This window comes from Python bivittatus, unplaced genomic scaffold (assembly GCF_059951505.1).
Source record: "Python bivittatus isolate LINGU-HERP-01145 unplaced genomic scaffold, Pbiv_v1 ctg000700_np1212, whole genome shotgun sequence".
Classification (NCBI taxonomy): Eukaryota; Metazoa; Chordata; class Lepidosauria; order Squamata; family Pythonidae; genus Python; species Python bivittatus.
In genome coordinates, this window is record NW_028277098.1 from 72,633,557 (window position 1) to 72,658,687 (window position 25,131).

General features: G+C 36.8%; 1 protein-coding gene across 5 annotated transcripts; it reads left to right on the plus strand.

The window, feature by feature from the left end:
• On the plus strand, window positions 1–25,131 carry KLHL12 (kelch like family member 12). 5 transcript variants are annotated; one of them, XM_025165311.2, is made up of 12 exons: window positions 1–224; window positions 1,825–2,062; window positions 3,948–4,101; window positions 8,248–8,465; window positions 9,608–9,757; window positions 11,968–12,082; window positions 16,454–16,560; window positions 17,670–17,865; window positions 19,321–19,479; window positions 20,964–21,062; window positions 21,847–22,033; window positions 22,817–25,131. In XM_025165311.2, exons 2-12 carry the CDS (start codon window positions 1,880–1,882, stop codon window positions 22,941–22,943), a joined length of 1,695 nt encoding a protein of 564 aa, XP_025021079.1. In that variant the 5' UTR covers window positions 1–224; window positions 1,825–1,879; the 3' UTR covers window positions 22,944–25,131. The 5 variants fall into 5 exon arrangements, with proteins under 5 accessions (XP_025021079.1, XP_007426111.1, XP_088010506.1 ...); XM_007426049.4 differs by having other exon boundaries at window positions 1–204; XM_025165312.2 differs by lacking the exon at window positions 1–224 and adding an exon at window positions 234–375.

The window sequence follows — 25,131 nt, forward strand, 5'->3', positions numbered from 1 at the left end:
TCTAGCGTGAAAGAGGAAGGAGACGTGTGGGCCTGAGGAAGTGGGAGTTTCTCCCCTCATAGAAATGTTACGGTGGTGAATTTGAGTAGGGGAGAGATGCTCCAGCGGCGGTTCTTTTCCTTGCGCGGCTCAGTAGAAAACGGACCCTTCTTTCACTGCATGGCTTAAAGAGGTCGCTGGTATCCGGCAGGGGTCTGCAGATAGGTAAAGCCATAAGAAACGGAGTAGGTGAACCCTCTCTGCCTTGGGTTGCCGTTCTCTTTCTACAAGAACTGGAGCTAATTAGGGTTTTGGGGAAGTCGGAAGTCGTTCTTCCCGCTCCGCAGTTATATGAATCTACTACTGTATAGCGGTGTATTAGGTTGAAGAATAAAGGTATTGTTTTCCCGTTGGCTGGTGATATCTGTATTGGCAGAATTACATGCACTGGTGGCTAAATCTGTTCGTTGACATAGATGGTTGGGCTAGGACAGAAGTATCCTTGCATGAGTTTGGGTCTTTATATTTGCACCCGATCAGGAATCCCCCAGGAATTCTCTCGTAAAGGAGCTCAGTTGGAGGCTTCAATTATGAATGAATTTCCTCCTTCCTTTTACGTTGGAATAGTGGCCCGAAAAGTTTGCATTTGTAATGCAGATGTGGCCTCGTTTTTCATTTCCAAAGCATCAAGTAAAGCTTATGCTACGGCAAGGCATATTTGCTGAAATGCTGATAAGCGTTGTATGTTGAAGGTTGTAATCTTCAAAATGAAAAATAGAGTGCCAAGTCTGAATTGTACAAAATACACACATTTTCTTTGGAGTAAAACAGATCAAACTCAGTACACATGCATAGCACCTTATTAAGTAGCTTGTAGCCTCCCACCCTAAAAAAGGTAAAGTTGCTTTTAAGTTTGGCTTTATTCTTGATGGACATTTCCATATAGTTTCCTTGGCAACAATATGGAATGGTTTGCTAATGCCCTCATTTTTTGTTACTTCCTAATGTAGTTTTCTGTCCTGGGATTTGGACAAAATCCAAGTACAGGTAGTCCCCAGTTTAAGAACGACTTCCATTCCCAAGGTCGATCCTTAAATTGAATTTGTATGTAAGCCCGAACAGTATTATTGTATAATACTATATAAGTAGAATTGCGTAATTAACTCAAACCATTGTGTATTTAATTTGAATCGTGTATTTAACTCAAATTTTGCTACAATAGGCTCCGTTCTTAACTATGGGTTGTCTGTAAACCAGGCATTCTGAACCTGGGAACTACCTGTAATATTGTAACCTATGAATATGAATAAAATACAAAGACTCTGAATGACTTAAGCTAGACTTTTTATTCTAGACTAACATTATTCCATGTCTCTGAACCTTTGTTGTACAGTATTGTTTTGTTCTACAATGTACGTATTAGATAGTAAAGTATATTTATATTTTGAGATTGTTTAATGTTAAAATATGTAAACATTCTAATATAAACTGCCCCTGTGACATTTGTTTAATAGTTATTTGTTTATCCTTAGGCACCAAGGGGTTATGTTTGGGGGGGTGTTGTTTTTAATTTTGTAAGCCGCCTAGAGTCGCTTGTGTGAGATGGGCAGCTATATAAATTACATAAATATTTGCTCAGTTCCATTGAGCTGATAACTGGAATGCAGATGAGTTAAACAGTTTGTAAGCTTGCCTGAAGCAGAGATATAGCAAGGTGGTTCACATGTTAAGAGTAGAGGAGTGAGAATTGTCGACTAAGTTCCTCATCTTCTAGAATTTTTGCCTTGTCTAAATTAGCCTTGTGTTCATAGGTGCTATCAGTGAAACAGATTCTTTTCTTCACAGATTACTCATACTCTGAACCTGCCTTCTCAGCATTCTTGTTGGCTGGACTAAGACTATGGCTCCTAAAGATATAATGACAAATTCTCATGCCAAATCCATTCTTAATGCAATGAACTCTTTGCGAAAAAGTAACACACTATGTGATGTGACCCTGCGTGTGGAGCAAAAAGACTTTCCAGCACATCGTATTGTATTAGCTGCTTGCAGTGACTACTTCTGTGCTATGTTCACGAGTGAGGTAGGCAAGATACACATCAAACATATTTGGGCATTTTTTTCATGCAAGTAACATAATTGCTTGTACTACAGACCTAACAGTTAAAAAAAATCACTGTCATCCAATATAAACCTTCCTGGAAATAGGGCTTATTGCATTCATTGAGATTTACTTCTGAGTCCACATGCATAGAATTGTATTGTACAGCTGCAATTCTATGTATAATTTGGAAGTAAGGCAATGGGACTTGCTTTTAAATAAATGTATATATGTGTGGACTCTGTGTGTGTATTCTTATACAGAGATTAAAACCACTCAGTAGTGAAGATATATAATTCAAATATTGGGGAAAAAAAAGAATATCTTAGTCATGTTTTTCTAAAGTTGGATGTTGCCTAGTAACTTTAAATTGTTATCATGTAATAGTCATAGCAGTTGACAACACAGCAAAAATGTAATGAATGGGTAATAATAATGTTTCCCTATAATTTAATTATATATATGGTGATATTTCAGCTTGTATAAAGGCTAATATGAAGTTTAAAATTAAACCTGGTGTGCAACTAATTTTACACAGGGGCCCTTTTGTCCAAGCAAAGATTGGAAGGCCAGTAGCATGGGTTTTGCTCAGTGATATATCTTATACAGGGTGTGATTCTTTAGTGTCCTTTTTCTTATATGGTGACAGAGAATTGGGTCTTTTTTTCAAATATTTGAATGTTTCACTGAAGTTTGGCTATGTCTTGTTTTTGCACACCATTTCCCCTCTTTTGCATTTTTTGCATGTACAGTATAACTTATTATATATAGTCAAATGATATGTGACTATTTATTTGATCTCTTATGGCAATACTAACTGCTTCATTTGAATCAGAGGATCCTTACCTTACACACTTTTGTGATGCTTTGGTAATCACAATTCTAACATGTATTTGAAATCTATAAGCAAATAATTTTAAAGAGCATTCCTGTTATATTATGGTTATGAATTGTGAACATATAAGACCTCTAGAGAAAAGCTTTGTTTATGCACCATTAAAAAAGATTGAAATGAATGAAAATTAAATTACTTGCTGAAAAGAAGCAAAATGTATGTTTCAATGCTATGTATAATTTAGTTCTCCAGGAATGTCCCTGTATAAGATATATCACTAAGCAAAACCTATGCTACTAGCCTTCCAATCTTTGCTCAGACAAAAGGGCCCCTGTGTAAAATCAGTTGCGCACCAGGGTTAATTTTAAACTTCATATTAGCCTTTATACAAGCTGAAATATCACCAAATACATATAATTAAATTATAGGGAGAGGAAAAGTTATTATTACCATTCATTACAATTCTTAAAATTTTTATTTGTTGCAAATTCATGCTTGTAGGGTTGTTAGTTGATTACTTTTGCCAAATACTACTTTAAATATTACAATATAAAATATTATTAAATATTTAATATTTAATAAATTTAATAAAATATTAAAAATTAAAAATTATTTTTACCAAAGTGACCTGGGAAAAAACTTGGAATGTTGCTTCTTTAGGCCGTAAATTGTTAATACAGGTATTAATAACAATAAATGTTTTTTGTAGACTTATTTTTAACAAAACTATAACAGTAACTTATTTTTTTTAACAAAATAAAAAAATGGTGTAGTTTATATATAAAACAGAAGTGCATCTTAATTGGCATAGTGAATGAAATATCTTAAGCTCCTTAGAAAAAGCAGTAAGACATTTACGTCTTTGTTGTAGCCTTTCAAGCATCCATTTATAAGGATTATTTTTATATCACATACAAGTACTTATTTGTTCCACCTTATCCGTACTTGTTTTCCAAATTAGTTTTTGTAACCCAGTAAAGATCATTAATATAAATCTCAGAAATTAAACATAGCTTTACTTGTAACTTGCAGCTTTCAGAGAAAGATAAACCCTATGTGGATATCCAAGGGCTAACAGCCTCAACTATGGAAATATTGCTGGATTTTGTATATACAGAGACTGTTCATGTAACAGTAGAAAATGTTCAGGAGTTGCTTCCTGCAGCCTGTCTACTTCAGCTGAAAGGTAATGCCAGAAACAAATTGTACAGATCGGGAATCAAGGATTAAATATATTCTCCATACATCTTCAGTGTACATAAATGAGTGAACGGAACCTTACAAACGTAATAAAATTAGTAAATTAAAGATGCAGTAAAATAACATACAGGTAGTGCTTGCTTACCGACCATTCATTCAGCAACTGTTCAAAGCTGCAACCGTGCTGAACAAGTGGTACTTACGACTGGTGCTCGAAGTTCCAGCTGTTGCAGCACCTCTGAGATCATGTAATCGCGATCTGGATGCCTGGCAACCAGCTTGCGCTTACAACAGTTGCAGCATCCCACAGTCACATGATCACTATTTGCAGTCTTCCCTGCCAGCTTCCCACAAGCAAAGTCAATGCTAAGTCCCCCCGGCCTCCCTGTGCTTGCACCCTGCCACGCCATCCACTCCCCAAGCCTTGCTGCGCTTGTACCATGCCATTAACCACCCCCCAGCCTCCCTGTACTTGTTCCATGCCATCCCCCATCTCCGGCCTCCCTGCACTCATGCCCCACCATGCCATCCACCCCCATGGCCTCCCTGCGGTTGCGCCGTTCACCCCCACAGCCTTAACACCACACCATCCACCCCCTGGTCTTCCTACACTTGCACGTGATGTGCACTGGGCCTCCCAGGGCCTCCCCCAGCTCATGCATGGCCTTTGCCGACCCTCCCAAGGCCTCCCACGCCCACCTGCATCACCCTTGTGGCACGCTAGCACTCCTTACCTGGGACTCCCATCACTTTCCATTTAACAACCCGCATATCTTGGGGTTATGATGGCGACCGGGACTGCCAGGATTGCCATCGCTAAGTGAAGCGGTCACATGACATTGCATGTTACAATTGCATCAGTGATGGCAATCCCAGTCCCAATTGCCTTTGTAACCCAAGGACTATCTGTATGCACAAAAAAGAGGCTAAGGTTAGCTATTTTAGTTCAGTAAATTCTGTGACCTTTTTTAAAGTTTGGAACAATTGTGGCCAATATAAAAGTGATTTATATTGCTTTTTTAGTTCCAGTGGTTGAGATAATTATACTTGTGCAGGGGCTCATTGATAGAATTTATAGGCACTGGTTAGAGCTCTTTTATCAGCCACACTTTCCCAGTCAAGCCATTCTTTTGATCTGTGCTTTTGTCTTAATTGAAACTTTCCCATCTGCTTCGTATCATGATTCTGAATATTCTGAATGAGCATGTAATAGTTTTCAAATAACTGATGGCCTGTCTTAGTACAATCAGTGTGTGATTTTTTCATTCCAGAGAATGTCAGAGAAGAAGGTACCCATTTTCCATTTCACTTTATGTGTAAGGATTGTATCTATTTCGACAGGTGGAAATAAAATCTATCTATGGGTTGTGCTAATTTGAAGGGGAAGTCCATGCTCAAAAGTAAAGGGAAGCAATCACTAAGTGAAGACTTCCAAAATATAATATTAGCCAAATTGAAGAACTCCATAGAAATTTACAAAACAGTGTACTGAATTTTTGAAAATATTTTCTGGACATGTATATAGAATCCCACATAAAATATCAACTGTCCTGGGAATTGTATTCATTTTAAGTGTTCACCCTACCCTAGAGAGTAAGGTTTAATGACTCCCATTTAACAATGCTCAGAGGAACCACTTTATAGATCTTATTCATTTTCAATGTAACTATTTAAGAAATATTGCTTGGAATAGCTAAATAACTGATAAATTCAGTACATGTGCTAACATGATAATCACTTAAGGTATGAATAAGTCTTTACCTATAGGCATAAATACTGACTAGGACCAGGAAGCAGAATATCCCCAGTTTGGCCAAAAGTATTAATCAGATACATCAAAACAGGAATCAAAGTATGTGTTTGGAGAGAAACAATAAAACTTCAGCATATAATTCAAATTTGTATTGTAATGAGTTATGCAAAAATATTATAATCTTGTCTAATAGCACAAGCTATAGAATCAGTTAAATTTACTACCAGCAAATTTTATGTGATCTGTATCTAATTTTGATAACTCCACTTGATCACTGTTACTCATTGAAGAGCGACTTATTGAAATCTATTAGCTAAAACATCAGTTAAAATATTAATATCTACATTGATCAGTGAAACAGGACAATAGTACATAAAGTAATATATTTATTAGATTTTAATTTAACTGAGTATATGCTTCATTAAATGAAGAGCATAATACATTCTGAAAGATCTCATTATATCCTTGATAGAGTTTAGAAGTAAGAATATCAATAAATGTTTTATACTATTCCATAGGAAAGCCCTCCAGTACTGGTGTTTTACCATTACTCATATTCAAAATCACTTTTTTGATTTCAACATAACAGGAACAAATAATAATCAATGTTGTGAGGAATCTAATTGTGGGTGATCATGTTCAGCTTTAAAAGCCTCTATATTTTCCTCAAATAAGTTCCCAGATTTACTATATAAATCTGAGTAAAATTTTAAAAATGGAAAAATTATGTCTTTAAGGGAGCTATATATCTTATTGTTTTTGTCTTTAACAGCTGTGCAGTTTTTCCATTTTTTGCTTCAGATAGTATGCTAAGATCCTGCCAGGACTTTCACCATTTTACCAATATTCTTGATGTAAATATGTTAACAGTAATTCAGTTAGCTGTAATAAGATATTATTCAAGTCATACGTAGTTTGTTGTAGATCTTTGTGGAGGTTGCTATTGGGACAGGTGGCAATCTGCATCCAAAGAGTTTTTCTTTAGTCTTTTAAATTAGTTTCATATTTATTTTTGAGTTTCTTCTTCCAAACTTTATTATTAAAAAGAAAACAAACAAACATATAATTATAAATAAACTTATATACATAAAACACATAACATATACTAACATTAATTACAAAATTACACATAAAACAATACATAGAGCGATTTCCGAATCTCTTCACAGTGAATCTGTTACTATTAATTTACTATTTTCTTGTCTCATTATACTAATTTATACACTTATTCCACTTCTATATTACTATTGCATTAAATATCAGTTATTTTTATATTTTGTGATTCTTCTATGTAACTCAAGAAAGGGAACCATTCTTCCATAAATTTATCCACATCTTTATCTTTTAACTGGTCCATTAACTTTGCCATTTGCGCTAAGTCCAAAACCTTCAGTAACCATTCTTCAATTGTTGGGATGATCTATTTTTGAGTTTCTTCTTGTATGATGCATATGCAATAATATAACCACTTGTATAATCTTTATCATCCTCCCATTCCAGAATTAAGGAACTAGTCACATTAAAATCAAAGTATTACAGTGTCTCTGAACATATCAGCTTTATAAATTCACCATCACTCAATAGAGAGACATTAAAATATAGCTTCCATGTGGTTTAGTAAATTGTTGTAGTGTAAATTTAAGCTGATTGAGCTGTGATCTAATATATAAGAGATGTCATTTGTGCACATTTGAATTTATTGATATAAAGTCTAAAAAAATTATGCTGAGTGAAAAGTATATTCCTGTTTGGGATGTAGCAAATGCTAGAATTCAAATGTAATTTATCCAAGTATGATTTAATTGTAATTCTCATTCATGATTATCTACTTTTATGGGTAGATGTATTCCTACCTAATTCAGGATATAGTATCTCTTTAAAATCTCCCACTACAATAATATGGTCATAAGAGATACTGTTTACATGATGAAGATACTCAAGAGACATGGCGGTGGAGTCTAAAATAAATATTGATCATAACCATAGTTATATCAGTAATTTTATAAACTAGAATTAAGAAATGACATTTATGTCAGTCATAAATTGTTGAACTTGTAAAGAGAAGTGTTTATGATCATAGTGGTCACCTGTTTTGCCCTCACTGAAATATTAAATATACCTGTTCAACCCAGTCAGAGTTTTTATCATCTTCTTTAGATGTGTCTTCTTGTAAAAAAGCAACATCAGCCTTTAAAAATTTGAGTTTTCTTGACTATAGTTGAAATCCAACATATCATTACACTTGTCAGTGTCACTGTTCAGTGGAAATAAGGAAATACTGTATCTTCTCATTTAAAAGCAGAATTTGACTCCCAGGTAATTTTTCAGAATTATGATTTGACCAGCCAAAGTACCAACCATTATTTTATTTTCTCACAGGAGTAAAGCAGGCTTGCTGTGAATTTCTGGAAAGCCAGTTAGATCCATCTAATTGTTTGGGTATTCGTGATTTTGCTGAAACGCACAATTGTGTTGATTTAATGCTGGCAGCAGAGGTTTTTAGCCAGAAGCATTTTCCAGATGTAGTACAACATGAAGAGTTTATCCTCCTCAGTCAAGAAGAAGTGGAAAAACTCATCAAGTGCGATGAAATTCAGGTAAGAACTCGTCCGTTACTGCATAGCAGTTTAAGAGAAATAATATTTAATTCTGGCATGTGATCAATGCAAACCAAACTCAGCCTGAGAATGCAAGCTATATATATATATGGGATTTTTGTATTCTTTATATGTTTCCTATATCAGAAATCTGTCTGATCTCCGATCTTTTCCTTAGTTAAGTCATGGTTAGTCCTACCATTAGACAGAATAAAACTATTCTGAGAGGTAGAAAGAGGAGAGAGCTAAAACTTGGTCCATAGTTTTCTTGATCCATCATTTGACATAATGTGTCAATGTGCTAAGGTGCATAGCTCCCCAAAGTGGCTTGACATCCCATTGGCCACCCTATATGGTCTGTTCAAGTAACTCTTCTTTAAATAATAACATTAAGTTGTGTATGTTAGCTATTATAATTGTGCTATTTATTTTTCTGTCTCATATTCTTCAGAATAAAACCTATAAGCAGTTATTGAAAATTGTTAAAATCAGAAAGAAGCTATTTAGCAGTAAAGAAAGTGTCATGTCGCTACTGTACTAGTAGCATTCCATACACCTTTGAACATATAATAACTGATACGTTTAAAGCAGCCTTTTTCTTTTTTTGCAGTGTGAGAAGATTGTTTGCATGCTAGTCATTCTTGTCTTTTTGTGTTAATTTATTTGCCTAATGGGAAATGTGGGAGGTTCTTGCTTTTTATTCAAGCCCTATTTGAATGCTTCAAAGAAAAAAAAATTGAGAAGAATATTTGTAATTTTTTTTTTATTATTTCTTCCAGGGCTGCCAATGAGAACTGTTCCCCTTTAGAGAGGACTTAAAAAAAATAACAAAAAAGCCCTAAACTCAATGGTCATGTTAGGAACTGAATCTTCTGCCTTTAGCCATATGACATCTTGGACATTACACATCACACATTTGCACATTATATATATTTGTGACAGTCATAAGACAACGCTACAGATTTCTCTTGGTAGACAGATACTTCTAATATAGGATTGTGGTTTTTTCTAGCAATCATGATTTGCTGAGCAATTTTCCCATTGTACAGGTACAACCTGTATTTGGGCTGCCTGGAGGCTATCTTGAATCATAGCCAACTCTTTTTGCAGAAGTCTGATGAGTCTTGCTTCTTCTGTTTTAGGTAGCTTCTGAAGAGCCTGTATTTGAGGCAGTAATTAATTGGGTGAAGCACTCAAAAAAGGAACGGGAAGCCTCTTTACCAGAGCTTCTGCAATATGTGCGCATGCCACTTCTAACCCCACGCTATATCACCGATGTCATAGATACTGAGGTTGGTCCAGGTTCCGTATTAGTCATCTTTTAGAAATGGTTTAATGCAGCAGTGGTGGGCAACTTATGCTTTTTCAGATGTTGCTGAACTATAGTTCCAGCTATCTATCTATTAACCTTGTCTGGAGAGCTACACTCTAATGTTGCAAGAAAGACCTTGTCCATTATAGTAGTGCTATGTCTGAGAGTATCTATTACTAGTAATATCACTATTATACTACTATCATTTATTCAGTTTGGAATATTTTCTGCTTTTCATGAAATGCTTGCAATTCGTAGTGCTATTGTTCATTGAAGAATGTCACTTAGCAGATATAAGAACATTTGTTTCACCACTGAGAGGAATATTCATGATTTTAAATTCAATTGCAGTGAATACAGATCAATACATCTGTAAAGGCCCCTTCAGACTAATCAAAACTCAATATGCTTTATGTGTGTTTGTGTGTGTCACAATTAAAAAAAAATCTGAAGCCAGTCAACTGCATATAAGAACATAAGATGAATCTTGCAGGATCAGGCCAGTGGTCCATCTTGTACTATGAGTCCCAGCCAATTTGATGCATTTAGGATGCTCACGGCCATGGAGAGAAGGGTGATATTCTTCTTCCACTGTTGCTCCATAGCAGCTGGTATTTAAGGCATATTGTCTGTGATTCTTAAGATAAAAACAGCTATCTAGAGTAGTAGGAACTAAGGCTGTGCTTCAGATTTAATTCCAAAAAGATGCTTCAGAACACATGCACAGCATCTGACTGCAACTTATTAAAGCAGCTGCATGCCTTTCCAGATCATATGGCTCCCTGGAAAAAGACTGTTCTGCTTTAATGAATCACAGACAGGTTCTGCATTTGTGCTTCCATGCACTCTCTGTAACACATTTTTGGAACTGGATCCAACACAACTGATTATCACTTTTCTATGAATTTGACCAGTCCCTTTTAAAACTGTTTATCTCAGTGGCCATCAGTACATCTGTTTCCAGCAAATTCCACAATTAATCATGAGCAGTCATTCCTAACCACAGAGATACCAAAATAGAGAAGCGTTTGTCATACCACAAGCTCTGCCTTTTTGTATTTGTGGAGTCCTTGGTGCTCTCTGACATTTCATTACCCAACTAGGTAACATCATCAGTGCTGGTGAGGTATGTTTTTTTTCCCTTGGTAGTTCCTTGATTAAGGTATTGTTTTCTGCTTGATTGTTTCTCTAGTGTTAATCCTTGCTTATCTGGGTGTAGGTTGTTGGAGAGGATGTGTTCTGGTCTTTTTGTTTCCTTCTTAGCTTTTTTATTGTCTCTTTTGAATGGTGTGTAAATGTGGTTTATCTCTGTGTCCATTGATGCTGATTTGTCTGAATCCCAAGCTTCCAGGAATTCCATAGTATTTTTGGATTTTGTATTTCTATTGAAGCATAGCACATAAGTACATAAGGAATGAAATTCACATCAGAATGCATATTTCATCACAAATCCCCCCATGGTTTCCTGAGTTTAACACATTTTTATTGGTTCTGGTTCTCCCCATGTTAGGTTTCAATGGATACCATTATGTTTTAACACTGAGAGAGGGAGAAAAGCTTTCTGTCCACATTTTCCATACCATTTATGATTTATATTGGTCTGTCATGACTTCCCCTGGCTCCACATTAAAGAAGCTTTGGATACCTTTCTGTCCTTTGGGGGAGCTGTTGCAGTTACTCAGATATTTTGATTGCTCTTTTTCCAACTTTACAATATGATTTTTCAGGTGAAATGAAAGCAGACCAAATATAAATGAATTAGGGCTTCTCTTACATACACCGAGGGTAAAAGTGGCTTTTCCTTATGGTTTGTGCACTGCATCAGTCCTTCAGCGCAGTCTTTCACCAAAGTGGTTTAATCTGGATTAGTGCTTGTGATAGAGGTGATACATGAATGTAAAAGAAATCGTCTAAAACTCAGCATTTTTATTGTAGCCTAATTGTTCAGCTTTAGAATTGGTTCCTTCTGCTACCATAACCCAAATTTCCATATGTCTGTCCTCTAACTATAGTTTTTAAAAGTACTGTTTTAATATAAATAAAAATGTTTATCTTCTTTTTGTTGTTTTGGTAAGGCAGTATGCCAGTATGGTAGGCTTTCTTCAGTCAGTACTAGCTATGAGATTGTTTTCAAAAATTGCAAATTTGTATATATTGTAAAAATTATATAGTCTCGTTATATTTCCCCAGCCTTTTATCCGATGCAGTTTACAGTGCAGAGACCTTGTAGATGAAGCTAAGAAGTTTCATTTAAGGCCTGAACTCCGGAGCCAAATGCAGGGTCCCAGAACCCGAGCACGTCTAGGTAAGTGACAAAAGATTCAAATCAACATTTAAGAAGCAGGAATGTGATGTTCCATTCTTATGTTTATTGTCTTTTGTCAATTGCCAGGTTCAGTGCATAAGAGATTCATAGTTTTATGTTAACAAAAATACTGGGTTTGATAAATTAAAGGCTACATATGTATCTTTCCCAAGGACATGCTGTGTCTTATCCAGAGCTGTGCGTATTATATGGACAAAAAACACTAGGCAAAATTATATATTCTGTGTTTCATGCACCAAAAGAAGAACTTGCTACCCTCAAAGTCTAGCAGTGTATTCTTCTGATTCAAGTGACTGGAATTAAATAGTTGTTGAAAATAAATAGGTCTAAGTATCATGTATATATAATCAGAGATATTTTATACTCTTATGTTTCCATGCAAACAGCAATCTTTTAAAATGTTGAAAAGATCACTTGTTGAAATAATTTTATTGAGTTTCAGACAGGAGAAATCCAGTCTGCTCAGTAAAAATAAATGCAAAATATAATTTAAAAAATCTACTAGTAATCAAAATCCAATTTAAATAATATTTTAAACTGAGTTCATGTAATTTACCAAACCTTCATAGGGTGAAATAGCCATGCACTTTCAAACCCAAAACATAGATGTTTGAGGAAAAATGATACAAATGAGTATCATGTGCTTAATCATCAGTATGCTGTGTTTAGTTCAAAGGATGGATGGTACTGGCCTTGCTACTTTTATATTTTAGGTGCTGTAGATGTAAGAACTGTTAAGGAAATGTAAATTTGATAAACTGCTAAGAAGAAATTACAATGGCTATTACTGAAATACTGTTGTAGCTTCAAAATTATCTTTCTAATTGAAGCTATTAACTGGATACAATAGAATGAGTTCACCAAAAGCTAGTATAGAACATTGTAGCTAGGGAGCAAATGCACAGCTGCAAAATGAAAAGTAAGATTGTCAGAAAATATCTCACAATTATATGGCTCAAGTTAGCAAGAATAATCAGCTAACTTCTTCTTTGAAAAGAAAGAGAAGAATAATTTGCCTCATGAACAAGCATGGCAATTGAACTGCCCTTCAACTGTGTATTAAATGATGGCTTGATTATTGTTAACCACACTAATTTATCCTTAAAGAAGGGGAACCCAACTATCAACATTTAAAATATTGTTAATAAGTTGAACATATAACCTGTTGAACATATAAATGAAATGCATTGCTTTATTCTAATGCTTGATTAAATTTGTTATAACAGAGATCAGTATGCTTAACAGTTACACATAGTATGGCTTTCAAACAGAAAATAAGGAAGGGGGAGTGGAAAATTTGAACAAAATTGTTCAGCGAAGTAATAAGCTTTCTGGATGGAGATTTTTAAGAAGACAGGAGGACTGTCAAGATTGATATAAAAATAGTTTGTCATTCAAACTACATAGCTCTAAATAAATGTTTAGAGTATTTGTTAATTACTTTTGTTTGCCAATGTTTATATGCTGCCTACTCTTCTGATTCTAGGCAGCTTACAGCATATAAGGTAAAACATTCATAAAACCAATCTGTAAAACCAATAAATAATAAACTATTAAAAACTATAAACCTGTAGCTGTCATCAAACAAGTTCAAGTGCTCTGTTGGAAAACTGTTTCTGTCATCTCCTGAAATATAATCAGGGGAGGGGTGCACCTAACCTCAGGGAGGCAAGACATTCCAGAAGGAATGGGCTATTACTGAGAAAGTCAGTCTCCAAGGCCCAGCCCCCTGATTTCTTTCAGGATGATTAATTGGAGCAGCCTCTTTGCATTAAATCATGTGAATCAGGGAGAATCTACATGAAGATAGTTCCAAAGGTAACAAGGGCCAAAAATGTAAAGGGCTTCATAGATGATCATCAGCCCCATGTATTGGGCATGGAAGCCTACAGCCAACTAGTTCAGCTCCTGCAGAATTGATGTTATTCTTCTAAGCTGGTTAAATACTGGTCAGCAAGCAGGCCACTGCATTCTGTGCCACCTGTAGCTTCTGAGTCATTTTCAAAGGTAGGCCCTGTAAAGTGTAAAGTGAATTGCAGTAGTCTGAGAGGTGACAAAATGTGAGTTACTGTCTTCAACGCCCCTTGGTTCAGGAAAGGGTACAGCTAGTGACTCCACCAAATCTGGCCAAAGGGTCTCCTGGTTGCAGCTTCCAACCACTGTTCCAGCAGGAGCCATAAATCCAAGAGAACACCCAGATTGAGTACCACCACCTTCAGGAGAGTGGTACCTCAGCAAGAGTTATAATAGAACATCCATGGTGCCAGAAAGTTTCTGAACTAAAAGCAACACCATCTCAGTAGGATTCAGTTGCAGTCTGTTTTACCCTATCCAGTCCCTCAGTCTCCAGGCATTGTTCAGCCAGGGTCATGAAGTAAAACTGGGTATCATCAGCATATTGATGATACCTAACCCCAAACCAATGGGATAACCTGTCCAGAGGTTTCATATAGATGTTGAATAAGATGGGGAAGAGAGGGCTAAGCCCTGGGGCACCTCTTCTCTCCCAACATCACCATTTTCCATTCCGGAAAGAGTACAATTAATGTAGAAAAGTGACTCTGATCCCCAACTCTTGCAGGTGGCTCAAAAGTATACTATGGTCAATGGTATTGAATGCCACTGAGAGATTTAACAGGACAAGAAGGGACATTCAATACCCCCACCAGATCCCATTGCAGGTCATTCAGAAAAATGACCAGTGCAGCCTCTGTCTCATGCCCAGGCCCGAACTCAATTGGAAAGGATTCACATAATCCATCTCATCCAGGGCCTTCAGTAATCAAAACCTAATTATCTACAACTTACCTAGAAATGGTGGATTGGAGACAGGTTTATGATTTTCCAGGACTGTTGGATTCAAAGATAGCTTTTTTAAGAAGAGGGAGCACAACCATTTTAAGGGCAGGAGGCATGAGGATAGATTAATAGAACATCTTCATAGCAGTAAGAAAAGGAGTAAGGGTATGCAGCACTTCAGGTCTGAGTGCAGAAAGATGCTTCAGAACATATAGATATGCTCTTGTAGTAAAGGTAGTCCTCAGGTTACGACCACTCATTCAGCAACCATTCAAAGTTAAAAAAGCTCTGAAAAGGGGGGACTTATAACCGGTCCTCATAGTTGTGGCCACCACGGTATCCCCATGATCACGTGATTGCGATCCAGGTGCTCAGGTGCCTGGCTTGCAATTACAATATCGCAGCAAGCCATGGTCACGTAATCACCATTTGCAACCTTTCCTGCCGGCGTCCCACAAGCAAAGTCAACGGGGAAGCCAGCAGAGAAGGTCACAAGTTGTTCCCATAAGTTGCTTCCACTGCTTTTTCTCTTGAGGAGCCATGCTATGGAGTACAAGATCCCAGGTATCTTGTACTCCATAGTATCACACTCGCCCACACTCCATAGCTGCCTCCGCCAGCCCACCCACACTCCATAGCACCAGCCTGCCTGCAGCCCCCACCCGCCCATCTGTGTTAAGTAACACCCCCCCCTCGCGGCTCCCACCAGCCCACTCACATTCAGTAGCACCTGCCCATGGCCCTCGCCACCCTGCCTGCAGCACTCACCTACCTGCCTGCAGCTCTCACCCACTGGCCTGCTTGCCTAGGACTCCAGTCACATGAGGCCCTCTCTTAACAATCTGCATGGTCTCTGGATTACTACAGCTGCTGGGACTACCGGGATTGCCATTGCTAAGCGTTGAGTAGCAACAGAAATTCCTGTCCCAATTGCCATCATAGCCCCAGGACTACCGGTATCTGCTGGTAAATGTATAAAGCAGTCACTCCTTTTCCCAGAATTGCACAGCAGCTGCAGAGGGCAGTCATGTGATCCTAGGAAAAGATTCTGCTCCTTTAAAGAGTTGCAGATAGGTATTATGTGATTTTGTGCTCAAAACTAAAGTGCTGCACAGCCCTAGTAAAAAGTACTCTGAGAACTTTATGCTGAAGAAATTTCCTTCAGGAAAGAGTATATGAACATGATAGAGAATTTGTACTTCTTTATTTAGAATGTTGTCTTTTTTTGCATTTGTCCTGCTTGGTTGCAGTGTCTACATTTTTGCATTGCCCTAACATAGTTCACATATAAAGCTTTCAAAGGGGGGTGGTTTTCAGCTTGCTTTTCTTGACCTTGATTAGGGATGAGAGGGAGTGACTGGTCCAAGGTTATCCTACTGGCTTCTGTGGCTAAGGGAAGATTAAACCCAGATCACCCTGCTCCTAGTCCAGCATCTTTACTACTACACCATACTGTGTTTCAATTTATTTAAAAGTTATTTAATTTTTTATACTGTTTTTATTTATAAAGCTTACTGATGTATGACATTATGGTGGTCCGTTTTCATTTAGGTGCCAATGAGGTTCTCTTAGTAATTGGGGGTTTTGGAAGTCAACAGTCTCCCATTGATGTGGTGGAGAAATATGACCCAAAAACACAAGAATGGAGCTTCCTACCAGTATGTAATTATCTGCTTCATCATATATTTTAAAAATAATAACATGCTTCTTATATACATGGAATATTATTGGATGTCTGCTCATGTCCACTGTGGGGAATTTGCACATAATTCCCTAACGAATGTAAGATTGCCAGAGCACTTTTCCTTAAAAAAAAAAGAAAGAAAAGCAAAATCTCTTTGGCATGATGAAGTTTAGAGCAAAGAAGCAGCAGGTAAAGGGATTTTGCCCTTTTTCCTTGCCCAGTGCTTCTAATTTCACACTGTTCTTTCTGTAGCTGCTCCCCACCAGTAGTGTTTGAAATATGTTTGCTATCAAAACACATTTTGAAAGCTGTGGGTAAAAAATCTGTCAGAGGGAGAACTTCATGAGTATTTGTTTCTAGAAATCTCCATATAGGAAAAGGTATAAAACTGGAATACCCTATTTGTGAACAGTAGAAGATAACTATCTGTCTCCTCCTGTCCGTACTCATCAAGGAAGTAAGACATGTGAACGGATTGTAATACAGATGGGTGCAGACAGGAACAGACTGAAGGTCAAGATGGTCGTTAGTTCACATCTCAGTATTTGTTAATTGAATGAGTAGTGTTAAGCAAACCACCTTCTCGCAAATGCTAAAATTCTGAGAATCTTGCCTTCTAGAACTATTTAAAGGTTACTGAGAAAACCATTATTGTGTATAAGATTCTGAAATGGAGATTTAAGAATGTTCCAAATGAAATACCAAATTTCTTATATTTTCAAAGCAATATAGAAGATATTTTCCTATTTTTTTGTAAGACATTTCTTCTCTCTGAATTGAAACTCTCTGGAGTTCATTGCAATCCATAGGGATCAGGTTCATCTTATGCAGAGAAAACAAAATTCTGCTGCATATTGAAGAGGCAAGCATAGGAAATTGAGTAGTTATTGTTGCAGATGAACTGGACACATAGAAATAAACCCCGTCACATTAGTCCATTATGACTTGCAGCATCTTCTCTATATTGATACAGTATACATTCTTTCTCCCCCATCCTGCATTCTAGCACTAGAAAATTGCTAGTGCCAATTTCTTTTCAAATACTAAACTTGGATTCCATTTTCTCTCTTTTAACTTACATAGAGCATCAGCCGCAAAAGACGCTATGTTGCTACGGTTTCCTTGCATGATCGGATATATGTGATAGGTGGTTATGATGGCCGTTCACGTCTGAGCTCTGTGGAATGCTTAGATTATACTTCCGATGAAGATAGCATCTGGTACTCTGTGGCTCCAATGAATGTTCGACGGGGTCTAGCAGGGGCCACAACTTTAGGAGGTATACGTTGATTAACAATTAGAACCTATTAATGATTATTCTTGGAAAAAATCTACTCTGAAATACATTTGGGAAATAAGCATTAATCCTTCATAACTACTTCCTTTTTTTCCCAACCAAATGGAATATTACGTAAAGGGGCTCAGAACTTCGTTTATCAGCAAAGTAACTCTCCAAAAAAAAAAAAAAAAAAAAACCAGAACAAAATAGGACACAATTGGTGTTGCAGGAGAAGCCAACAAAAAATAGGCCAGGCCTGGCTGTGGAGAGTCTGTTGGGCAGTGGCTCAGAATTTGGCCTGTTCCTTCTTCCTTTCTATTAGCCACCTGCTGTCAAGCAGTGCTGTTATTAAGGGAGTAGGAAAAAATTCAAGAAGGTATGCTCTGCATGCTTTCCCTAACTTGTTTAAAATGTCATTTGTTTCAGTCAATTAACTGAAAAAAATTAATCTGTTGAAATAGTTTGAATCTGTTGAGTGCCCAAATATAGACATTAGGCTCTTGTTTTTCTCTTCTTTCTATGAAGACATGGCAGGAATGGGGGATGGAAAGTGCCTGTATAGATTCCTCTGATTGCCATATGTTAGGGGGAGCATATACTTATACCTGTCTTGTGCATCTCTACATAGATTTTTTTAATCATTCAGTTACACATGTAAAGAGCAAGTCTGATTTCATTTTGAATGAGAGATTGAAGTGAATGATAGTCTGACTTGGAGTTAATGTCATGTTCAGTACCTTTTATCATATATGAGCCTTTTTTACCATTTTTTAAAAAATCATTTTCACAGTGCATACACCTCTTTCTGTCTATCTAAGCATCCTAAATATACCTTTTGCCTGTTGCAATTTTCAGTTTGTGTACTCTGAAAATATTAGGGCAGAATTTTTGGAGATAGAGAGCCAGTCACTTGTGTGCACAGTCTTTGGTCTTCCTGACTTATTAAATTCATATTAGAGCATTTCAGGGGGTTAATTGGTTTAATACAGAGGTTTGAAAAGTGTAACCCACTAGCATTACTTCTTTGTCCCTCCAGAGTCATGGGTTCAGAAATGTTAACTTTTTTTTGGAGTTTGGAGGAGGGAGCTTAAGGGCGAAAATATTCCATTCCATCTTTTATAAATTCGAAGAAGTGTCCTGGCCCCATCTTCTTTTTATATGTGATCTTCAACATGGCATGGAAAACTTGATCTCTGAGCCAATGGGAGATACACATTCCTGATTTAATAGTAATTCTCTTTGGTAATTTACTTTTCTGCTGAATTCGCCCATTCATCATTTATATTTCTATTTATTTATGAATTTTAATATTTCATTTGAGATACACTGTGAGGTACTTTGGAAATAAAGTAGAATGGTAATGTACATAACTTAATAAGAAAATTAAAAATGTCATAATAAAGAAAAGCCTTTCTTTTGAAATAACTGACTGTGGTTTGTTATGTTATATTATAGACATGATCTATGTTTCCGGAGGTTTTGATGGAAGCAGACGCCACACCAGTATGGAAAGATATGATCCAAACATTGATCAGTGGAGTATGTTAGGAGATATGCAGACAGCTCGTGAAGGTGCAGGACTGGTTGTGGCTAATAATGTTATCTACTGCCTTGGTATGTAACCTCCCCCCCCCGCCCGATTTGGATGTCCTAGTATTAAAAGTGTTTCGTATGCATTCCCCAGCATCCACAAATTCTGTCTTGTATGGGATATATCAAGTATGAAAATGTTTTTACCTGGATGCCTTTAGATTCAAGATTCCACCACTTTAAAATTGTTACTGTAAATAGAGTAACTGCAAGATAGAGCTTGGGAATTGTCAGATTGCATCAGTTCTTTAATATTTGTGAATTTAAGAAATATAAGAAATAACTGCCCTAAATAAATCCTTACTGGATAGTTAAAAGTTTATCAGCATGGTAACATAGTTTCAATTAGAAACAGAAATGTTCTAAGGAGTTTATTTGTAACGAATTAAGGTCTCATTGAATTGGGTTTTATGAAATTAAAATGAACCTCTATCAAATTTCTTGGAACACTAAAGCTAATATAGTCTGACACTATCCTGATTTATGTAAGAAGGAAAGCATTGAAGCCTTCTGGAGTAACCTTTGCTCAACAAGTATTCCTAGATACTGTAAGTTGGGACTACAATTGTCAGAATGTCCAGGCAGTTAATATAGTTTATGTAACAGAGCATAACACTGTATTCACTATAATACTTTCAGCCTTTGTGCAAGGCTGATATTTGTAAATCAAATCAAATCTTTATTACAGTCATAGTCCAGCATAAGGAAAGTGAGGTAAAGTTGTTAAAAAAGCAGAAAAGATACATAAAAATAAAAATCTAAAAAAATTAGGAAAAGCTAGAAGATATAAAAGATACATAATTAAAAACTAAAAATATATATAGAAAGCGAGAATCTAAAAGAAGGGGTAGGAGCATTAGATGGGTGTAGAGGAACATAAAAGGTTAGTATGTTTCAGAAGACTGTATCAAATTACAAAGTACTCTAATGTTGCAAACTAGGTGCTCATTAAATCTAGTTTATACCGCAGGCCATCATCCAACAAATTTTGATCACTGCTGCACAGAACCTGGCAACATTGTATGTTGTAGCAGGGATGGTATTTGAAAGCTACAGGGTGGTGTAAAATTGTCCTGTGTGCCCTGGGTATTTATGCAGTAATGGTGAAATGAGGCTAGTATGAATATCTCTGTAGTACAGGCACTGGAGAAGCACATGCTCTGTTGTTTCTATGTGTCCAGAGTCACGGGGGCGTTGTCTCCTCAAGTAGGGAATCTTCCTGTATTGACCTTCAAGGACAGCGTCACATTGTGCCAGAGCAAAGGCCTTCCTGTGTTTAGGGCTGGTATTTGTAGATTTTTGGCATCCAAATAATATGAAGGAAGGTGGGTAAATTAGGGCCCCTATATAGTACTTTAATATTGCACATCAGTGTGGCTGCAAGTCTGTGTTTCCTTTTTTATTCCCACTATGGATCTTTGTTTTTTTTAATGGGAATTCTCCATCCTGAGTCTGAATATAAAACAAATAGAGTCATTTATTTTGCTTTCTTTTGTGCATGCGTTTAGGTGGGTATGATGGTCTAAACATCTTAAATTCTGTGGAGCGGTATGATCCCCACACTGGGCATTGGACAAATGTGACTCCAATGGCTACTAAACGCTCAGGTGAGATTTCTGATTGGGTTGGGGAACTATGGAATAAAATATAAATGCTTTTTAGACAGAAAAATCTAAATAAGAGGGGGAGAGATAAAATAAAATATGCATATTTCTATAAAATACTTATTGTATTTTATAGTGATCCTATCAGACACATTTAATAGACAGTATCTGTTGAGCAAAAGCATTTTCCTCAGGCAGCCTTCCTAAAAAGTTTTTTTAAAAAAATTGAACTATGGAGCCAGAATTTCCCAAGCTTACCAGAAATCAGCTCTTTCCAACATCTCTTCTAAAATCATCATGTTAGAGCAATCTATATAGCATAAACCACTTATTGTTTCACATTCCATTATGTTTAATAAATATTTTAAATGTGTACTTCCTTGAACATCCTGAAACAATATAACATCTTCATCATGAATTAATTTACTTTTAATTTAAACTTTCAGTAGTAATTAGTGAATATTAAAGAAACAGTTGTTAAAAATAGGAAGGTGTGTGCAGTTGTGGTTGTTATTATTTTTCCCCCACTTTTTAAATTACAGCTCAAGTCAGCAAACATACCTAATACTCCTGCCTCCTGTTTTCCCCACAACAAAAACCCTGTGAGGTAGATTGGGCTGAGAGAGAATAACTGGCCCAAAGTCACCCAGCTGGCTTTCACGCCTAAGGGGTAAAAGTTAGCATGTCTTGCCAAAAGCAAACTATACAGTCTCCTATAACTCCTGGGTATGTCTAACAGAAGGAACTCACTCACCTTGCTATCAGATTTCATTACTTCTTCTTGCAGGAGCTGGAGTAGCCTTGCTGAATGACCACATCTATGTGGTTGGAGGGTTTGATGGAACATCACATCTCTCCTCTGTGGAAGCTTATAACATTCGTACAGACTCTTGGACAACAGTAACAAGCATGACAACACCCCGCTGTTATGTGGGGGCAACAGTGCTCAGAGGAAGGCTTTATGCCATAGCTGGGTAAGCAGATCGTGCTTGTTGATTTAACATTTATGATCCATAAATGTTCTAGGTACACCTGAGGCTTGCTTTGTTTTATGGAACTATACAGGCATGCCTGTCTTTTTGGCTACACCTTCTGAACCACTCCAGATACAGTTTATTTGAGGCATGATCAGAAACAGTGTGCATACATGATCTGTTATCTTATTCACACCCTTTAAAGTCATTTCTGCTTTGATGCTAACTGCCTTTGTTTATATGGTGTGTATCACAGGCCAATCACATTGCTGCACCTGCTTATATGTTTCTTGCTCCAAATTCCTTAGATCACAGGGCTTCATCTAAGCACCATAATAGTAGAAATAAAACACCTGGAGGGGACCATTTTAGTTAGGCATGTATTTTAACATCTACCTAGTTATTTTATTATGATGTAGGTTTGAAACCAAAGATGTTAGAAAATAATACTATTTTATGTCTACGTCATGTCAGACAGAACCAACAGCTTACTGAAACACATAAGATGACAGTGCATTCTGGTTCCATTCCCAGATTATATGTTACAAAATGCACATTTCCTTGTCCTAAATCTCCTATAAAAATGTAAGATGGCAATTGGTCTATAGTAATAGCATGAGTAGAAGTAGATATAGCAAGTTTTGCCATACACTGATTTCTGAAGAGCTTTAAGAAGCTCTTAGAAGAGCTTTACCTTCCTCTGACAAAGGTGGTTGTGATACTTCTACCTCCAAGAATCTGGACCTCAGCAAGGTTTCATCTGTAACTCTCTCTTGTATATAGGTATGATGGAAACTCACTCCTGAGCAGCATTGAATGCTATGATCCTATCATTGACAACTGGGAAGTGGTGACATCACTGGGGACACAACGTTGTGATGCTGGTGTTTGCGTGCTGCGGGAGAAGTGACTTTAGGAAAAGGCTTGGGAGAGCACTTCCGTGGAACAATTATCAGAAAAAGCATTGCCTGACTTGGAATTTCTCATCTTGTAGCTGTGAATTAAGTGACTGTTGATATCTGGGCTATGCTGCAAATCATCTACAAATCTACTGATTCCAGTTTAAAGAAAAACACAGACACAAAGCACTTTGACCTGACAATGGATGAATTGCATGCTTGTGTAGGCTAACCCTGTAAAAATGAATCATCAGAGCTGCAAAAATGTCTGTGCCTCTTGGCCTGCTGAGTATCTGAGATTAAGTCGCTCATCTTAGTCATTTCTAAGCATCAGCACATACTCACTGAGGTATGAGCATGTCAAAAGTTTGGTTTGTTCCCAAGTATTTCCATATACCAAATACGCTGGTGAACATTGTATGAGCAGACCAAGCTTTTTCGGATTTTTTTTTCAGATTCTGCACAACTTGCCCATGTCCCTCTGGAAAGCAGCCAGCCACCAACTGTTGTATGAAAATGAAAGATTCTGTATGTTGGTATAAGAACTTTACATATACAGTACACCTTAATAGGAGGTGGGGCAAGGGGCAGAAATAAGAGGAAAATTACCTCCTGAAATATGCAGTCTTGTCTGTTGGGAAGAACAACAGGCAAGTAAGTAGACTGAGTTACATTTTTAATTTTTTTTTGCCAGAGGCTAGAATCAGTATGCACTAGAGAAAAAGCAGTTGTGTGCTAGTGCTTGTAAGCAACAACCAGGTTTATGTTTACATTTGCCTTCTAAGCTAAAAGCTCTTACCAGTAGCAGAACAATGAAGGGTGTTTTTGGCATCTTGAGTGCAACAGTTATTTATAAATAACATGTGTTTTTGAAGAAAACCTCTACCTAAGTTACTTTTTAGGGACTGGATGTGCCCATGCAATGTGAGTGATCGCTTCCAATCATAAAGCACTCCCAATTTTACAGTAGTCACCTTCAAGTTGCACTGCAGATAAGAATGAAATCTGGTACCCTACACAGAATGGCAGTGTCTATGGCCAGCGTGAATAATGTCAGCGCACATTTTCTTGTATTTAATTTCTGTTGTTCTTCTCTATGCTTCAGCCAGAAAGGCTAACCTCCTTCATATCCAGCAAGGACTTTTGAATAATCATCTCCAAAGTGAGCTGGAACTGTTAACTTTTGCTCAAGTCATTCCTCTGTGGTGGCACCTAAGTTTCCCAGGTCCCTGTCTCCTTAATATGCCCCTGATGTATAATGCAGCTTGTGTTAGATATGTGAAGACAAGTCACTTTGCTGGTAGAAACATGAGCCTGTGGATAATGCAGCTCCATCCCTCAATTATGTGCTGTGACTTTCAGCGTGACCTTGGCATTTTCTCCTTTGAATCTACTGAGACGTTTTGTGTGTTATCCAATCAGGAACCAAGGGATGAATGTATTTATTTTCTTGGGTGTGGGTGACTTCTTGCTTTGGGGATGGGGTACCATAGAATAATTATGCACTTTCAGATAACTGAGTTTATAAATTCTGACCTATCACACTAGTGTTTGATTCCTTTCATATGTATTTTTTAATAAAAGGATGGCTGGTTCAAATAAATATTTGATATCTCCATATAGGTTGGTTATACTTGCACTATTATACTAAGTATTAGTTTCTAAGTGTCACTGATTTTAAAAGGCCAAGTATAATATTGCTTAAGAGCACATCATCTTCAACTCTTTGAATGCTTACCTAGGTTTCCAAGTACAGCTGCTAATTATGTAATGGGGATTTTCAATTTTCCTGGCCTCTGAGTTTTGAATTTGTATTCTAGTTCCTTAAGAGACATTCTCTAATCATATTCCCATCTTTTTAAAAAAGGAAAGACAAAAACTTTTAAATCTTTATCACAGTCATTAATACAGGAAGATGTTTTATTATGAAAATAGCTATACACTAATACTGCTATGACTATTACTTAAAGGTCAACAATGTTAATATTGAGATGCAATTTTTTTACAGCTAGAAAATAATTGCAATTTCATATACATAGTTTTCAGACTAAGCTGTAGCATGAAAAGATTAAAGCTATTACATCAGCTACATCTATAGAATTCCTGGATTTTATTAAGCAGTTATTTGCATAATTTCATGATGTTTATATTATATGATCTCTCAAACTGGGTGCATAGTTTGTTAATTTGCTTTTGGTA